Raw genomic sequence first — 17,470 nt, forward strand, 5'->3', positions numbered from 1 at the left:
GATCCTCAGGGAGGCTTGGGAGGACCTCCGGAAGGCTTCTGTGAAGGTCGAGAGTTAAGCTGGTTGAAACTCCTGGGTAGCTCAAAGAATAGTTATATTAATAAAATAGAGGGAAACCGCAGAAAAACGTTGGCTTGAAGATCATTGGTGGAGGAAGATTTGGGCTTACTTCTTTGGGAGCAGAGAAATGTCTCCGTCGGAAGGCACGCAGCGCCAAGAATCCAAGAAATTTGGGACTGCGAGCGTTTCTTTGAATTTGTTCAAGGGCCGAAGAAGACGCAGTCACCTGGTTCATCTGTTCCTTTAAAGCAAAAACTCAGATTGAAACCCAGCCGGAGTGGAAGAAAGGGAGATTCTCCACTAAGGATCAAGTCTCCAATGAGACTTTTATCTGTTACCTGTTGGATTGTCTGATCATCCCCTAGAGGTATGTGATAAGGGTGGCCAAATCAGATACCAGAACAAAAGAAAAATCCAACAGAGGCACAAACTGGAAGGGTGAGTTGATAAAATGACATCGTTTTTTTTTTAATCACCAGCGGAAGAAACATAGGGCAGTCTTTGAAGATTTAAAAAGGAGGGAAAAAAACAACACCACCAGGAAGTGGTAAGAGAAAAAATAGTAATCAAACTCAGGCTGTTTACACAGACTGAAATAAATATGGAGTAAACATTGTAGATGATAAAGGCTGTGTGGTTCAGAACCACACCAAATTGTTGGAACTGAAGAAGTTGTTAGAATCAGCTCTAACAAGAGAAACTGTGGAGAGGTGAATTTCAAGGCTAGGGTGGATCCCAAAATGGGGAAAGAAATTGGACCCCTAGAAATGGCCATCGGCAGCATTCTTAACATAGACTCCAGTTCTGAGGTTTGAGCTCCTGTTTCTCTCCAGTGAATATAATTCCACCTTGTGCCTGAATAAGTTCACTTTCTGGATTGCTGGATTGGTCAAACGGACTTCCTTTTCAAATAAGGATTTGGTGGGTTCTGTATGGACCTATGCAGGCCAGGAAAAAATACATGTTCATGACTCTCGTTGCCACGTGGCTTCTGCTCGTTTTGTTTGGAGGAGACCAAATAAGACACTTTGCCTTTTTCTCCAGCAAAAAAGTTGAAGTGCTGAAGACCTGGCCTTGCTGGGCAGACGGGTTTCTTCTCAAGAACTTTGCAGATTCTGAGGAGCTCCAGAGCAATGACAGGGGCCACAGTGACCGATCTCCCAAAAGCCGGCAGGAGTTGAGGTTGAGTGTTTACAAGAACAGCAGGTGCCGCATGGAGACTTGCTTTGATTTTTCCAAATGTAGGGAACACGGGTTCAAAGTTTTTGTTTACCCCCTGGAAGGAGGGGATCCTGTATCAGAAAGTTACCTCAAAATCATCACCTCCATTGAAGGATCACGTTATTACACCTCCAACCCTGATGAAGCCTGCCTGTTTGTTCTAAACATTGACACCCTGGATAGGGACCATCTCTCCGTGGAATATGTCCATAGCATCAACGAGAAAATCCAAGGTTTTCGGCTTTGGAATGATGGGCGAAATCATCTCATATTTAACTTGTATTCTGGCACGTGGCCTAATTACACTGAAGACTTGGGCTTTGACATTGGACAGGCTATTCTAGCCAAAGCCAGTTTTTATGTTGAGAACTTCCGGCCTGGTTTTGATATCTCCATCCCTTTGTTTTCGAAGGACCATCCCCAAAAAGGTGGGGAAAGAGGCTGGCTGTATCAGACTTCTCTCCCACCCAAGAAAAAGTATCTCTTGGTTTTTAAAGGGAAAAGGTACCTGACCGGCATTGGTTCTGACACCAGAAATGCTCTCCGCCACATCCATAATGGAAAAGATATTATTTCTCTGACCACGTGTAAGCATGGGAAAGACTGGGAGAAGCACAAGGACAAACGATGTGACAAAGATAATACCGAATATGAAAAGTAAGTAAACTCTTTTTCTCTCTGAAGTGCATCATGCAGCAAGGCAAAGTGAGGCACTAGGTTTTGGATAGCGTTAATCATTGTTTAATTGGCTGTGCCCCAAGTTCCAACTGCATAGGGTGCAATGTTTATTTTCAACCTCAGGTACTGAGATGTTTAGGGCAAGCTCTGCTTATAGCTCAAATGGGTTGCTAAGATGATTAGCTGTTGGGGTAAGGAAATTAGAGGAATCAGCAAATTTTTAAAAATGCAAATACTGTAGAGCAGTGTTTCTCAACCTTGACAAGTTTAAGATGCGTGGACTTCAACTCCCAGAATTCCTCAGCCAGGATGGATGGCTGGGGAATTCTGGGAGTTGAAGTCCACGCATCTTAAAGTTGCCAAGGTTGAGAAACACTGCTGTGGAGGTTCTACAGTTAAAAACTGGGATATAGGAAAGCCTTGTTTGTTGTATGCCCCTTATATCAGTTTTGCTTGAATGTCATTAAGACGTTTGCCCAAACTACTAGGGCTAAATTATCCTTGTCGTCTTTTCCACTTTCAGAGCCCAGGTCTCAAAAATGTGAAACGAAGGGTGTCTTTAAGCATATATAGAATATTTTCCTCTCAATACTGAATCCTTGCAGCCAGCTTTTATTTTTGTAGGATGGGAGACAAAGGCACAAGGGATAAATTTTCCCTCCCATCTAGTTCTGGGATTTGATGCCTCCACATTTCAGCTTGCAAATGTTAGTATTTCGGATGATTTACAGGGCTTAAGCAATATGCATTGTCTCCTGCAATATCTCTTAACTCAAGGTCAGAAGAGGTGGCTAATTCCTAACAACTAACTTTGAAGACTTCTGTGTGACTTTTAAGCATGCATGGAACATTTACAGCACTATTTGGCACTAATAAAATGATTGTGTTAGATGCATAGTGTTTCATGCTCAGTTCTGAAGGCAACAGCTGCCTTATAATCCACCACTAATCTGCCTGTTTGATTTATTGAAATTGACATACTTTGCAAATCATCTTCAGAAGGCAATTTTCTGGATGGGAAAGATAGCGCTGAGGGACTTTTCCAGGCAGTTCCTCATTATAACTCAGATAACCTAACCAAATCCGTTTCCATTTTCTTGTATGTGACTCATCGCTTACCAGAATTCAACTGTAAAGAAAATGTGATGAATCTTGTAATGGTTTCACCAATACACATTTGATAAGACTCAACCTAACGGGCCAGTTTACACATGCACAAGCATTGCTTATGACTCCTAGCCAGATATCTTAACTAGCTTAACTGCATGAATGTATTGAAAAAAGTGAGGGACATAAACATTCATTTTGCTTGATCTTTACTGGTTCAGTCTTACGTACATAATGGATCCACCCGTTTTATTAAAGCACAATTTATTTATTGGTAACAAAGCCTTTCAATGGCTAATATCAGATTTATGTTTCTGTATCTGTAGCTGTTGAATAAATTACCTTTCACTTGGTTCAGCCAGGGTTTCTCAACCAGGGTTCTGCGAGAGGCCACCAGGGGTTCCCTGAGAGACCATGATTTATTTCAAAAACTATTTCAAATTTGGGCAACTTCACATTAAAGAGCTAAGTTTCATTTCTGATTTTCAGTTCAAGAACGCTGTTAATGCATATATACAGGCCCACACATGAAACAATTATAATTTGGTAACTTCTGGCCTATATTTGAGCCTGAATGTGCAGGGGTTCCCCGAAGCCTGAAAAATATTTCAAGGGTTCCTCCAGGGTCAAAAGGTTGAGAAAGGCCATAACCCTTGTTATATAAACCACAGTGTTTGAGTTCATGCAAAATGCAGAGAAAAAACCAAACAAACCACAATTTGGCTCACCAAACCACTTAAGTCACGTTGGAGTGCATGTGCCAGCCATCCCTTTGTGTTTCAAACTCAGTGTGGATTTAGATAGTGTGTGTGATTCCTCTATTCCTGTTCGACAATAGTGCAGAAGTGTGGGTTTGTGAGTGTTTTGATGGTTGCCTGATAGGAATGGGATAACAGTCCAGGACAGAACATTTTGGTGTTGTAAGGAAAGCAACTGAGAAGAAATGATTTGGGGGTTTGAAATGCTGTTTGGGACGTATTCCAGTTTCTAGATACCATAGTGCTGATGTGTCATTCATGTCTATGTATGCAAGGGGGAATGGCTCAGTTGTGGAAGGTTCTGTCACATAAAGCAGGATTTATTAGAACAAGGGTCACTTTAGTACAGATAGTTCTTGACTTATGACCACAAGTGGGACCAGAACTTCTGTTTCTAAGCGAGGCAGTCATTAAGAGAGTCATGACCGATTTTACGACTTTTTGCCATGGTCGTTAAGCGAATCTGTGGTTGTTAAGTGAATCATGTGGTCCTTAAGTGAATCCAGCTTCCCCCATTGACTTGGCTTGTCGGAAGCCAGCTAGGAAGGTCACAAATGGAGATCACATGACCCCAGGACACTGCAACCATCGTAAATACATGCCGGTTGCCAAGTGCCTGAATTTTGATCATGTGACCTCAGGGACGCTGTGACAGTTGTAAGGATCGGTCATAAGTCACCATTTTCAGCACCATTGTAACTTTGAACGGTCACTAAACAAATGGTCCTAAGTCGAGAACTACCTGTACTGTAGTTTCTTCCTTCACTTCGCTGCTCTGTAGTACCTCTGTACTACTTCTTACTGCAAACATTCTGGGGTTTGCCAAACTGCCTTTTTTTCAATTGGAGTGATGAAACCGTATTTTAAAGTCCTGATTAGAAATCCAAGACTGCAAAAAGAATCAGACTATGCTCTGCAATCCTGGACTGGAGCTGGAAATTAAACCACCATTTCTTCCTTTGTATTTTGTAGTTTCTCATTATGTCAAAGGGTTTGCATTAAAGCGTGCAAGAAAACCAGTTGGGCAATATATTCTTAACTTTCTATTACCCTGAATTTCACAACAGTCATGAATGCTGGTATGTATGACCAGTTCTCTTGGGTGAAACCAACCTTATCTATTTTTCACCTTTTATTTCAACAATTAGGGCTAGTCCAAAGCTGACTGAAAATTCTTGATTCTATCTCACTTTAGCATATCATTAAATTGTTTCTACAAGTCCTTGGAAAATATGCACTTGGTAATTTGTTAATAGACTTGAGACATTCAATCTACTTTCTACATGATGGACCAGTAGTTTTGAAACTTTTTTCCAGTTAATGTTTATTTGGTTTCTTTACTTCTAAGACCTTAAATTCAGTTTTTTTTTTACTGTTGAATTTCTGTAAGTACATATAAATGCATTGTTTTCCTCACCCATCTATTTAGCTATGTCCAAGTTGTGTGTATAGTTTAACTTAATTTGGGTTGCTTCTGTTTTGCTTTGGAAAGGGCAAGGTTGGCCCTGAAAACAACTAATAAATAATTGGAATAAAATATTTACTAATTTCCTCTGACCGTAAACTATGCAAGGTACCTTTACAAGGCAACTTTTAAAACTAATTAATTGCATCAGTATAAATTGTCACCCTTGAATCAGATTCTTGAATCAATAGCCAAGTGGTTTTTCATAAAGCAACAGCCTACTAATTTAAATAAAAAAAAAACAAGTTCCTAGTTCTCATTGTGGTGCAAAGCAGTTTGTCAAATCAAAACCCATCTGTACACATATCAGTTATTGGTAATTTGAAATTGTATTTGAGTAAATAAGCTTTTCCCAGGTTTTTCCTGCAAACCTATCAAAGGCCAGGTCTGGCTCTTGCTCCCTGAGATTACAGCTACAGTATATGTGTGAAAATAGAGCAGTTTGACAATAAATACAGAGACCAAGCAGATATATCTGAACTCTGTGGCTGCAGCCCCCCAGTCCCATCCTTTGGCACAACCCATCATTGTTTAGGTTGGGTGAAGCTGCCCCAATGTAGTTTATTTGATAAGCCACCGTTGAGCAAATCATGGCTCACCGCAGTGCGTGAACCCATAGATTGCACTGAAGCCTGGGTACATAGGTAGATTTGCACTATTCATCATTTGTGGGGAAACCCCCTTCTCCGGTTCTTTTGCCTTCTACTTCCTTGGGGTTGCATTTTCCTGCCCAAAGAGGCTGCAATCAGTTAATTTTCAAGGAAGCTTCATATCTTGGATCTCCTGTGGAGTGTGAAACCAACCAGATGAGATGATGCCTCTGTCAGAGCAGCAGAAAGGCTGCCAAATTTGTCTACTGCTGTGTGCGTATGTTTGAAAGATCCCCTTTGCTTGCTGCGTCACAGCCCAGGAGCTGGTCTCAGCAAGGTTCCCAGTTGTGTGGCTTCTTAGCAACCATCAGCAAGGACGTTTGGGGCAGCACCACTCAGCTGGAAGGAATCTGCTGGCTTGGGAAGAACGGCCTTGTGTGCGTTGACAGAGGCCTACAGCTGTCTGTCATTAGTCGTGCAGAACTGGATCAAAAAGGAGCAGTTTGCAATGATGCCATTTCACGAGATGTGGAAAAACGGAGGCAGATACAGGTGCTGGGTGGATCCATCGGGAAGTTTACCCGTACAAGCTGTGGTGGGAATGAGAACCAAACTAGGAAATCTTGTGGCAGTGTCAGCTGTAGGCTAATACTGGTATGAGGGATACTGTACCATTTTGACTTGCAAGATCAAATGCTAAAATGCACAGCTTAGAACAGTGTTTCTCAACCTTGGCCATTTTACCACGCGTGGACTTCAACTCCCAGAATTCCCTAGCCAGCATGGCTGGCTGGGGAATTCTGGGAGTTGAAGTCCATGCATGGTAAAGTGGCCAAAGTTGAGAAACACTGGTTTATACCACAATCTGTTTGATCTCTAGCAACCTGAGAACTAACCACTCCATTTGATAAACAACTCTTCTGGATATGGAGGTGAAATCTGGAGGTCCAGAAAATGACGCATAGGAATGCAACAGTAGGGAATTACAAGCTACAGTTGAAGCGCAGTTGTGGATGAATAAATATTGGAAGGAAAAAGGCCAGCACGGTAAGACTGGAGAATGAGCAGCCTTTTTGAAAGCTAATTGTTTGTCCTATCATTGTAAAGGAATTTAAAAGTACCCTTAAGGAAGGAATGAAATTGATGTTAAGGAAGGACTTGGACAAGTCCAGAGATTGAAGAAAGTGTGAGAAAGAAACTCAAAATAATCCCGCCTTGATTTTGCTTAGAATAAGCTGGGACGGACAGAAATATGAATGGGCTTTCAGGATTCTGTTCTTATATCCTACTATAATAAAGCAGCATTCCTAGAATCCTGCAGTGTCTGTTCCTTGACCGGGCCTACCTCAAAGGGCTGACAGTTATGACCTTGCCTCCCTATCAGACCTATTAACTTAGCCTTCCTCCATCTGATTTCTTCCAGATGTGCAAGGACTACAAGGCCAGGATCCCCACCTGGCATGGCCAGCATTGATTCAGTTTTGCTTTTTGCCTTTCTATCACGCTACTTCCCCTCTGTTGTTTAATTGCCCACCCCGACGACCACATAAACATCCTAAAGGTGTTCCAGGGCTCACCCTATGAATTCCTGTAGGGACAACCTGTAAGCTGGGGGAAAAAAATGACATGGTAAATATTTAGCCTGGACCATAAGGAAGGCTGAGAGAAGGAAGATCGATGCTTTTGAACTGTGGTGTTGGAGGAAAATTCTGAGAGTGCCTTGGACTGCAAGAAGATCAAACCAGTCCATCCTCCAGGAAATAAAGCCAGACTGCTCACTTGAGGGAATGATATTAAAGGCAAAACTGAAATACTTTGGCCACATAATGAGAAGACAGGACACCCTGGAGAAGATGCTGATGCTAGGGAGAGTGGAGGGCAAAAGGAAGAGGGGCCGACCAAGGGCAAGGTGGATGGATGATATTCTAGAGGTGACGGACTCGTCCCTGGGGGAGCTGGGGGTGTTGACGACCGACAGGAAGCTCCGGCGTGGGCTGGTCCGTGAAGTCACGAAGAGTCGGAAGCGACTAAATGAATAAACAACAACAAATATTTAGGAGAGACTTGCTTGGGTCCCTTTGAATATGGTCATTTACAAGAGAATATTGGGCATAATCTTAAAATGAATGCCCAGACAAGGTGGGGAAAAACAATGAAGTGCCAATTAGCAGCCATGAGTATTTTTAAAATCTTGCAAACAACAGATAAGACATTGCTGTGGATCTGGCAGCTATTTGATGACATATGCGGTGCATTCAAAAACAGCATTTCTGTTCATTTTGCAGCCTCACTGAGCATCTCAGCTCTTGGCAAAATGATTGCTCATCTCCTCTTTGCAATGACGCATCTTCGCCTTCTCTTGGGCCTTTCATGCAAAAATACACATATATGAAAAATGCAGCGCCAGACGTTCTTGGGCTTAATATACTGAGATATAAATCAAGATGCAGATTTTTTAGATTAATGAATTCATTTATTTTCTCAATATCCTTCCACTACCCCAGCAAAACATTTCTCACCTGTTTATCAGTATTTCTTTCCAGCCACAAACAAGATCCAGGGGAAGAGGAGGAAATGGTACATATATAAGAAAACAACTTAATCATTCCAGGACCCAAAGTGGACTCTTGATTTATTATTTTAATCTGTATCCCACTTTTTCTCTGAGGAATTCAGTTTGCACGTGCAGATAAAATGCATCCCACATTTTACCCTCACATTAAAATAGTGATGGGGTTCACACATTAGGCTAAGTCACGGTCTGTTTAACAATGTTTCTCAACCTTGGCAACTTTAAGATGTGTGGACTTCAACTCCCAGAATTCCCCAGCCAGCATGGTTGAGAAACACTGGTCTAAACGGTGTATTTTAGCATTTGATCTTGAAAGTCAAAATGGTACAGTATCCCTCACACCAGTATTAGCCTACAGCTGACGCCGCCACAAGATTTCCTAGCTTGGTCCTCATTCCCACCACAGCTCGGAGGGGTTAACTTCCCGATGGAACCATCCGGCACCTGTATCTGCCTCTGTTTTTCTACATCTTGTGAAATGGCATCAGTAGAAGGTTGAGAAACACTGACATAAACAACTCACTGCAGGCTCCTTGGCTATCAGTGAGGAGCTTCACTGGTTTACAAGAGAGCAGTTGGCTTGATGTATTTTGGGTGGGAAATGGACCCATTGCAGAGGTCTTGAATCCCATCCCTTTCTTCTCAATAAATGTTGCTCAGTCAAATGTGAGAATTGTGCATTGAACGAATTGCTTTAGGTTTTAGACAGCTGCCAAGGAGCCTGACACCAATCCTGAGATCTTAAGCATTTCTTGTCAACCTGCCTTGTTTCCCACTTAAAAGGCTAATGCAGCCACTGTGCATTTTCCTGATCTTTTTGCTTGCAAAAGTCCCTCTTTCCCCTGCTGATTTAAAGGAAGTGGATGGTATGGAGGCCGGCAGCCGTGGCAATCCGTGGTCCCTTGCGCTGCTTTGTGAACTGGGGTTTGCCCTAGCAGTTCAGCAATTTGTGTAGAGCTCTCTAGGTCTTCAAAAGAGTAGAAGTTACCTTTCCCCACTTTTTAAAATAGAGTCATGACAGTGTAGCCAGAGTAAATAAGTGGGAAAGAGTAATCATTATTCAGTAATAGGAGAGGTCTTCTGGAATTACTGGGGTGGGGGGAGAATTATTTCTGAATAGTCCCTGGTGAGTCTTCCTCCTACTAATTGTATTTCACTCGCAGATGCAGCCAAGGGTATTTCTTCTGCACCAGCTGGTTCCTCGAAAGGGAGAAACCCACCAGATTCGCTTACCTTCTGCCCAGCCACCTGCAGAAATCGGAATAAGGCTTAAAAGCAGCCATATGGCTCTTTAATGAAAACATCACTTCCAGTAGATTTGCTTTGGGATGTGTGCAAGACGCACGGTAGGAAGGCAGATGGAATCAGATCAAGATCCACAGATTGAATCGGACAAAGAGACAAGCAGGGGCGAGAGGAAGGTCTGATGGAAGGGGGCTAACCGCTGACCTCTCACTAGGTATTTCTGAGATGAGAGATTCTTGATGTCTAGTTTGCATCTTAATATAGTTGAGCCTCTTGTTGGGGGTGAGAGCAGAGAGAGATGAATTTCCCTCTGCTCTGTATGTGTGATCTCTCTCGGTTCTGGGGGATGAAAAGAAGCTCTGGAGACCTTGATGACTTATGCATCAAATAGCATTATTAAGTACTGTATTTATATATTGGGCATTTCAGTCTATTTAAGAGCACCCTCTCCTATTAGGATGCTCTCTAGAGGCTTGGGACTACAGTTCCTATAATTCTCACCTGGCGTGGCTGAGTATGATAAGTGTTGGAGTCCACCATATCCAGGGGCATCTGGTTGGGGGAAGGATAAGAACCAACTGCACATTTTTAGGGGTTACCGTCAGTTTAAACATCACATCTCTGTACAAAGCAGCAAGGATCTTGAACTGAAAATTCTCAGCATCTTCACCAAGATAATTTCTATGATTATTTCAAGGCAAGCTATGACTGGAATAAATCGGAGATGCACTGAGAGTGAAAATAGCCCTTGCTGTTTTTCAAAGGATGCAATTAAACTAAGAAAGGTGGATGTGCTTGTTCATAATCATCCTGAAGAAGGTATGCATAGCATCTAACTGTCTGAAGAGGGGGATTGTTGTGGAAGAAAGGAAGTACATGCTCTGGATGCAGAAATTGTCAGATATAATCTTTGGCATCTCCCTTATCAAAAGGATCCGATTCCAGATGCTGAGAAAGAAGCAGATTTTTGCTTAAGATTTGGGGGAGCTGCTGCCATTCAGAATTGTCAGTATATTTTGCTTTGCTTTAAAAAAATTAAAAAGAAACAGGTGAAATAAGCGGAGGTATTTATTTAGATATAGCTTTATTTTTAAATAGCTTTATTGTGTGCGTCTGCGTGTGTATAAAATCTGTTCAGTTGTGTCCAATTCTTGGAGATTGCCTGGACTAGTCCCTGTGGCTTTCTTGCCAGGTGTTTCAGAAGTGGTTGGCCATTGCCTCCTTCCTACCGCTGAGAGAGAGTGACTGGCCCAAGGACACTCAGTTGGCTGCTTGCCTAAGGTGGGACTAGAACTCATGTCTCCTGGTTTCTAGCCAGGTGCCTTCACCACTACACCAAACTGGCTCCCATCCATCTACCCACCCTCCCTCCCTCCCTCCCAAGTTGGATATCTGTGTCACTTTAAATACCATAATGGGGAAATCTCATTTTTAATGCTTCCCCATATTAAAAAAAAGTACATTGTTAATTAGGCCAGCATACCTGAGATAATTTTTTTAAAAGAAAATTCCGCTTCAGGTCTCTCCTTTTTGGAATAGAGAACTTTAGGCTGGGTTTGGTTGCATGCAAGGAGATTCCAGCTATGGTTCTTTAACGTCCTGCCTGAAGTAGCAAAGGGCATTCTGGTGCTGCTCCCACGCATTTCTGTAGATCCAGATTTGTTTGCTTAAAATTGAATTGAGAGGGCGGAGGGCTTGGGAGGAGTGCTATGCCGAGGGATTTTCCAAGGCCACCAAATCACATGATTCACCCTGCCTTTTTTTTTTTGCTGATTATCATATAAGAAGGCAGATGCATTGAACACACAAGATACTCAGGCAATTCAACTACAGTAGTGTTCCATCTCCAAACAGGAACTCGCTGATCTAGCCAGGCAAGGTGTACATAGCTGTGTAAACTCTGTGTCCCGTGAAATAAATAGACCAAATGAGATTTCCTGAGAATTTTGAAGTCATACAGAGTTAATTGAGTTTTATTTGGATCTTGCAACTCAAAGGCTGTTGCAAACAAGGGCCTGATGATGTTTGCTGGTGTGTATGTAAGAGGTATTAATGTGCGTGCTCCTCTCTGATAACCACACAGATAATTATTCTCTAACTTTGAAAATAGGTGCCAAAGACCTAATCTTTGACAGGCAAGTACAGAACCTGACCACAAACACAAAGAACAAGTCTCTACAGCCCTCCTCTGACTCCCATGACTGTGGCTGGAATGCTTTCATCCCTTGATTACACATTGCTGAACATGTGCGTGCTTTGAAAATTGTTTGGAAGAGATGCTTCAGAATACATGGGAGTGGGAGTGCTGCATCTCTTAAAAAATGCTGTGTCTCTTTTTCAGGCTCCTCCTCCTCCTTTGGAGAAAGAAAAAGACTTAGCTACTGTAATGAGTCACCATAAATACAGTTCATGAAAACTGTTGCAATGTTTCTCAAGTTTTCTCAAGTTCAGGCTGTAGTGAACATTTTTCTCTCTCTCCTGTATAATCTTAAGGGTATGCTGAAACTTCTTTCTGTTTCCCACTTGCACACAACCCAATCAGAAGTGGGGGTATTTTGGTAAACTTTGGGGGTTGGGCATCATATTTCTGAACTAGAATTAACTTGTTAGTATCAGAGACTACAGGTAGTCCTCATTTAACAACCATTCATTTAGTGACGGTTTGGACTTTCAACAGTGCTGAAAAAAATGACTTACAACCGGTAGTCACACTTACGACTGTCACAGCGTCCCCACAGACACATGATCATGATTTGGGCACTTGGCAGCCAGTTCGCATTTATGACCATTGCAGCATCCTGTGGTCATGTGATCGCCATTTTTGACTTTCCTGGCTGGCTCCTGGCAAGCAAAATCAATGGGGAACCATGTGATTCACTTAATGACCACATAGTTCACTTAACCCCTGCAATGATTCGCTTAACAACTGTTACAAAAAGGTAGTAAATTTGGGTTGGATTCACTTTATTTATTTATCAAATTTGTCACCGCCCATCTCCTCCCACTGGAGGGACTCTGGGCAGTTTACAACAAAATCCTCAATAAAACAATAAATATATGAAATACATTATAAAATTACATATTATTAATATTATAAATAAAAATAAAATCCAGATGGCTATATCTCATTCAGTCTTCACGTGGAAGGGGTACTTCAAGGCACTAGCCAACCCCAGGCATGACTCCTCTCCTCCCCAGGCCAGCTAGCGGAGCCAGGTCTTCAAGTCTCTCTGAAAGGCCAGGAGCGATGGGGCTAATCTCACCTCCGGGGGCAGAATGTTCCAGAGGGCGGGTGCCACTGCAGAGAAGTCCCGCCTTCTGGACCCCGCCAGATGGAATTCTCTTACCGATGGGGTCCTTAGCATGCCCTCTCTGCCAGATCAGGTGGGGCGGGTAGATGTAACTGTTGAGGTTTTCCTACTAACAGATTAAGACTGCTATTGTATCAAATCATTTTGGCCAGGTGAAGGGGTTGTATTAGATTGTCTCCTCTCACGTGCTTCATGCAAATAGCCTGGGGGAGGGGAGGAGCTGCCCGGACTTGTTCTTACTTCCTCTTTTTCCCTCTGCTGGAAATGTAGCTCAGCAAGGCTTGCTCCAAAGGGAGTTACGTACTTTAAATGTTTTGCTTTTGTTTTTGCTTTCTGTAAATAAATTATTTTTATAGAAATGCTTGGTGTGTGACTTTTTTGACCTCTCCTGGGCTAAAGGCTTTCCCAGCATCTGCCAACAGGTTATGGGCCCAGTAAACAACGCAGTAAAACCCAGAGAGAAAAGAGAGATCAACTCCACACCTCATGCACAATTTAAAGGCAGGTAGCAAAGACCTGTGAAGATTTTCTTTGGAGCCACCTGGAGATTTTCCAGCAACTGCCGGTCTACAGGACAAAGAAGCCAGCTGAGGTGACTTGCAAAAGAAGGAAGAAGCCATGGCTACCTCCCAGCCCTCAGCGATGCCTCTGGAGCACCTATCAGAGACCAACTATTTGAATTGGGCCCTGAAGATGGAGATGTATCTTCGCAGAGAGAATCTTTGGCTGCAAATTGGTGAGCAAAGCCCCCAAAATCCCAGTGCTGAATGGCTGAGACAGGATGAGCGGGCTAGAGCCACCATTATCCTGGGAGTTGAGGACAATCAGCTAGTCCACGTGCGAGGCATGCAGTCTGCAAAGCAACTTTGGGACGCTTTGAGAGACTTATATGTAAAGGCAACAGCAGGGAGTAAAGTTACTCTGACGAAAAAGCTGTACAGAGCCTACCTTGCAGAAGGAGATAGCCTTCCTGAGCACCTGCATTATATTCAGCAGCTGTTTGTTGAGTTGCAGGAGAGAGGAATAGAATTTACACCTCTCACAAAATCCTATATCCTCCTGTCCTCACTAAATGAAACATGGGACACGCTGATTTGTACCCTGGAGGCTTTGCCTGAAGCAGACCTCACCCCATCGTATGTTACACAGCGCTTACTCGCTGAATGGGAGAAGAGAGAGGAAAGATCCCCCCCCATCTCTTCTGGAAAGCTGCAAGACCAGAAAATGAGGGAAAAGAAGGGAAAGGAACCTGAGGCCACAGCACTAGCCAGCCAGCGATGCTTCACTTGTGGTTCAGCTGGACATTTGCAAAGAGACTGTGCCATGAGACCCAAGAGTAGAAAGACAGAGCAGAAGAACATAAGGGCAACACAGAAGAAGGCTCTTCAGACAACCCAAATTGCACAGGTTGCTGAGAAGGGTAATTCTGATGTATGGGTGTTAGATTCTGGGGCCAGTTGTCATTTATGTAATTGTAAAAGCTCTTTTGTGTCACTGTCTAAAACTGAAAGACAAAGTGTATCTTTGGCTGATGGGTCTGTGACCAAAATTATGGGACAAGGTGACTTGTATTTATCCTGCTTAGGAGAAACTGTAAAAGGTGTGTTGTATGTGCCAAATTTACAATCAAACCTTTTATCTGTGGCACAATTGGCTGCAACAGGGTATATCATAACATTTAAGAAAAATGGTTGTGAGATACGTAAAAATGGGAAATTGTGTGCTACTGGTATGTTAAAAGACTCCTTGTACATTGTGCAAAATGCAAGGAAGCCAAGCTGCAAGGCTGCAGTTGGCAACACACCATATCATGACCAATGTGTACACCTGATGCACAGGAGATTTGGTCATGCTAATTTCAAGTATATAGCACAAATGCCACAGCTGAGTGCTGACCTAAAGATAAAACCCTGTGATAAATACTTAGACTGTGTAGTTTGCAAAGAATGCAAAACACTAAAAGCTCCTGTGAGTAAGCACAGTGACAGAGTTACAACTAGACCTTTGGAAATTGTACACTCTGACATTATTGGTCCTTTTGCTCCAAGTCTTGGACAAGCAAGGTATGCAATGACCATCATTGATGATTTCTCAAGATACACATTTATCTACATCTTAAAACATAAAGATGAGGCATTTGAGAAATTTAAAAGTTTTGTGACATGGGCAAATGGAAAATTCCCTAGGCCTGTATCTGCACTCCAATGTGATAGAGGAGGAGAATACCTTTCTCACAAATTCAGAAGGTTCCTAGTGGAAAAAGGGATAGAACAAATTCTTTCTAACCCGTACACCCCTCAGCAAAATGGTGTTGCTGAAAGAAAGGGCAGAACCTTGCAAAATGCGATGGAATGCATGTTAAAAGATTCACGATTATGTTTTAAGTTCTGGGGAGAGGCTATATCGACTGCCACTTATGTTCAGAACAGGTTGTATAACTCTATGATTCAGGACACTCCATTCCATTTGTTTTATGGTGTGAAACCAAAGGTAAGCCATCTTAGAGTGTTTGGTAGCACTGCATGGGTTCACATTCCAAAACAGCAGAGAAGGAAAGGAGGCCCCACAACAAAGAAAGCCATCTTTGTTGGCTATGAACAAAGCCAGAGGAGCTACAGGTTCATAATGGGAGAGAAATTAATAATTAGCAAAAGCGCTTCTTTTGCTGAACAAAACTGGGGGAGATTAAATTCTAGCTCTCCAGTTGGACCACCACAAGAGAACAGCAAGGACTTGCTGATGGTGATCTTTTACCTGATGAGGACATTAAACCAGAAAAGCAAACTGAAGATCTGTCTGATGAGATAGATGCTTCTCAGGAAAGTGATAGGAGTCAAAATTTAAGCCCTGTATTACCTCGCAGATCTCAGAGGAGTAATAAAGGCGTTCCTCCACGTTTTCAGGCTGAAACAGTAAAGGCTTTTCACATATTCACAGAACCTGAGTCTTTAGAACAAGTGAATGCTTTACCACCAGAGATTGCACAAAATTGGCATTCTGCCATGCAACAGGAATTAGCATCCTTGAAAGAAAATAAAACATGGAAACTGGTAAATCTACCTCCCAATGAACGCTGTCTGGGTTGTAGGTGGGTTTTCAAACTGAAAAGGGATGCTGATGGCAAAATCCAAAAATATAAAGCAAGGTTGGTTGCAAAAGGGTTCACTCAAAGGAAAGATTTAGACTATGACAAGACTTTTGCATCAGTTACTAAAGGTGAATCAATTAGATTACTGTTAAAAGTTGCTGCACTCAAGGGAATGTCAGTTAACCACTATGACATTCAAACTGCATTTCTCTATGGTGATTTAGACCACAGATTATACATGCAGCAACCCCCTGGCTATGAAAAAGGGGAGAATCTAGTCTGTGAACTGCAGAAGTCAATCTATGGGTTAAAACAAGCTGCTAGATCCTGGAACCAAAAAGTAGATGAAAAACTGCAGAATTTTGGTTTTGAAAAAGGAAAAGCAGATCCCTGTGTATATATGAAGAAGGACAAACAAGGCTGTATGTATCTGTGCATTTATGTTGATGATTTGCTGCTGTTCACATCAACAGAAAAACAAAGGCTTGATTCTGAAGCCTGCATGAAAAGCCATTTCACATTAAAAAGCCTTGGAATTATAACAACCTAGGTTTGAAAAAAAAAAAAACAAAAACACAGGAAGAATGGTAACTTTCTGTTAAACCAAAGGGGAGATAATGGTAATGGTAATGTGAATGGAAAGACATATAAAGTCAGAGAAGATTGGTTTGCATCTTAATCTGTAGTGTAAAAAGGGGAGTGTTGAGGTTTTCCTACTAACAGATTAAGACTGCTATTGTATCAAATCATTTTGGCCAGGTGAAGGGGTTGTATTAGATTGTCTCCTCTCACGTGCTTCATGCAAATAGCCTGGGGGAGGGGAGGAGCTGCCCGGACTTGTTCTTACTTCCTCTTTTTCCCTCTGCTGGAAATGTAGCTCAGCAAGGCTTGCTCCAAAGGGAGCTACGTACTTTAAATGTTTTGCTTTTGTTTTTGCTTTCTGTAAATAAATTATTTTTATAGAAATGCTTGGTGTGTGACTTTTTTGACCTCTCCTGGGCTAAAGGCTTTCCCAGCATCTGCCAACAGTAACCGGGAAGAGGCGGTCCCTCAGTAACCTGGCCCCATGCCATGTAGGGCTTTAAAGGTGATAACCAACACCTTGAATTGGGCCCAGAAGCAAACTGGTACCCAGTGCAACTTGCATAGCAAAGGTGTTATATGTGCCCTTCTAGGGGCGCGACAAATAGCCCGTGCAGCTGCATTTTTGACCAGCTGAAGTTTCCGGATACTCTTCAAGGGTAGCCCCATGTAGAGCACATTGCAGTAGTCAATATGGGAGATAACAAGGGCATGAGTGACCGTTCAAAGGGCCTCCTGATCCAGGAAGGGGCGTAACTGGCGCACTTAATGACTGCTTCGCTTAGCAACCAAA

The 17,470-nt window shown here is 42.5% G+C and overlaps 1 protein-coding gene across 1 annotated transcript in view; it reads left to right on the forward strand.

The window, feature by feature from the left end:
- Positions 1-409: 409 nt before the first annotated feature.
- Positions 410-17,470, forward strand: part of EXTL1 (exostosin like glycosyltransferase 1) — a 51,344-nt gene continuing 34,283 nt past the window's right edge. The window contains exon 1 of the mRNA XM_063312122.1: positions 410-1,938. Coding sequence (XP_063168192.1) covers positions 1,001-1,938 — 938 coding nt within the window. The 5' untranslated portion in view covers positions 410-1,000. The remainder of the gene's footprint in view (positions 1,939-17,470) is intronic.

The sequence above is a fragment of the Candoia aspera genome, chromosome 10 (genome assembly GCF_035149785.1).
Source record: "Candoia aspera isolate rCanAsp1 chromosome 10, rCanAsp1.hap2, whole genome shotgun sequence".
In the NCBI taxonomy this organism is placed as follows: domain Eukaryota; kingdom Metazoa; phylum Chordata; class Lepidosauria; order Squamata; family Boidae; genus Candoia; species Candoia aspera.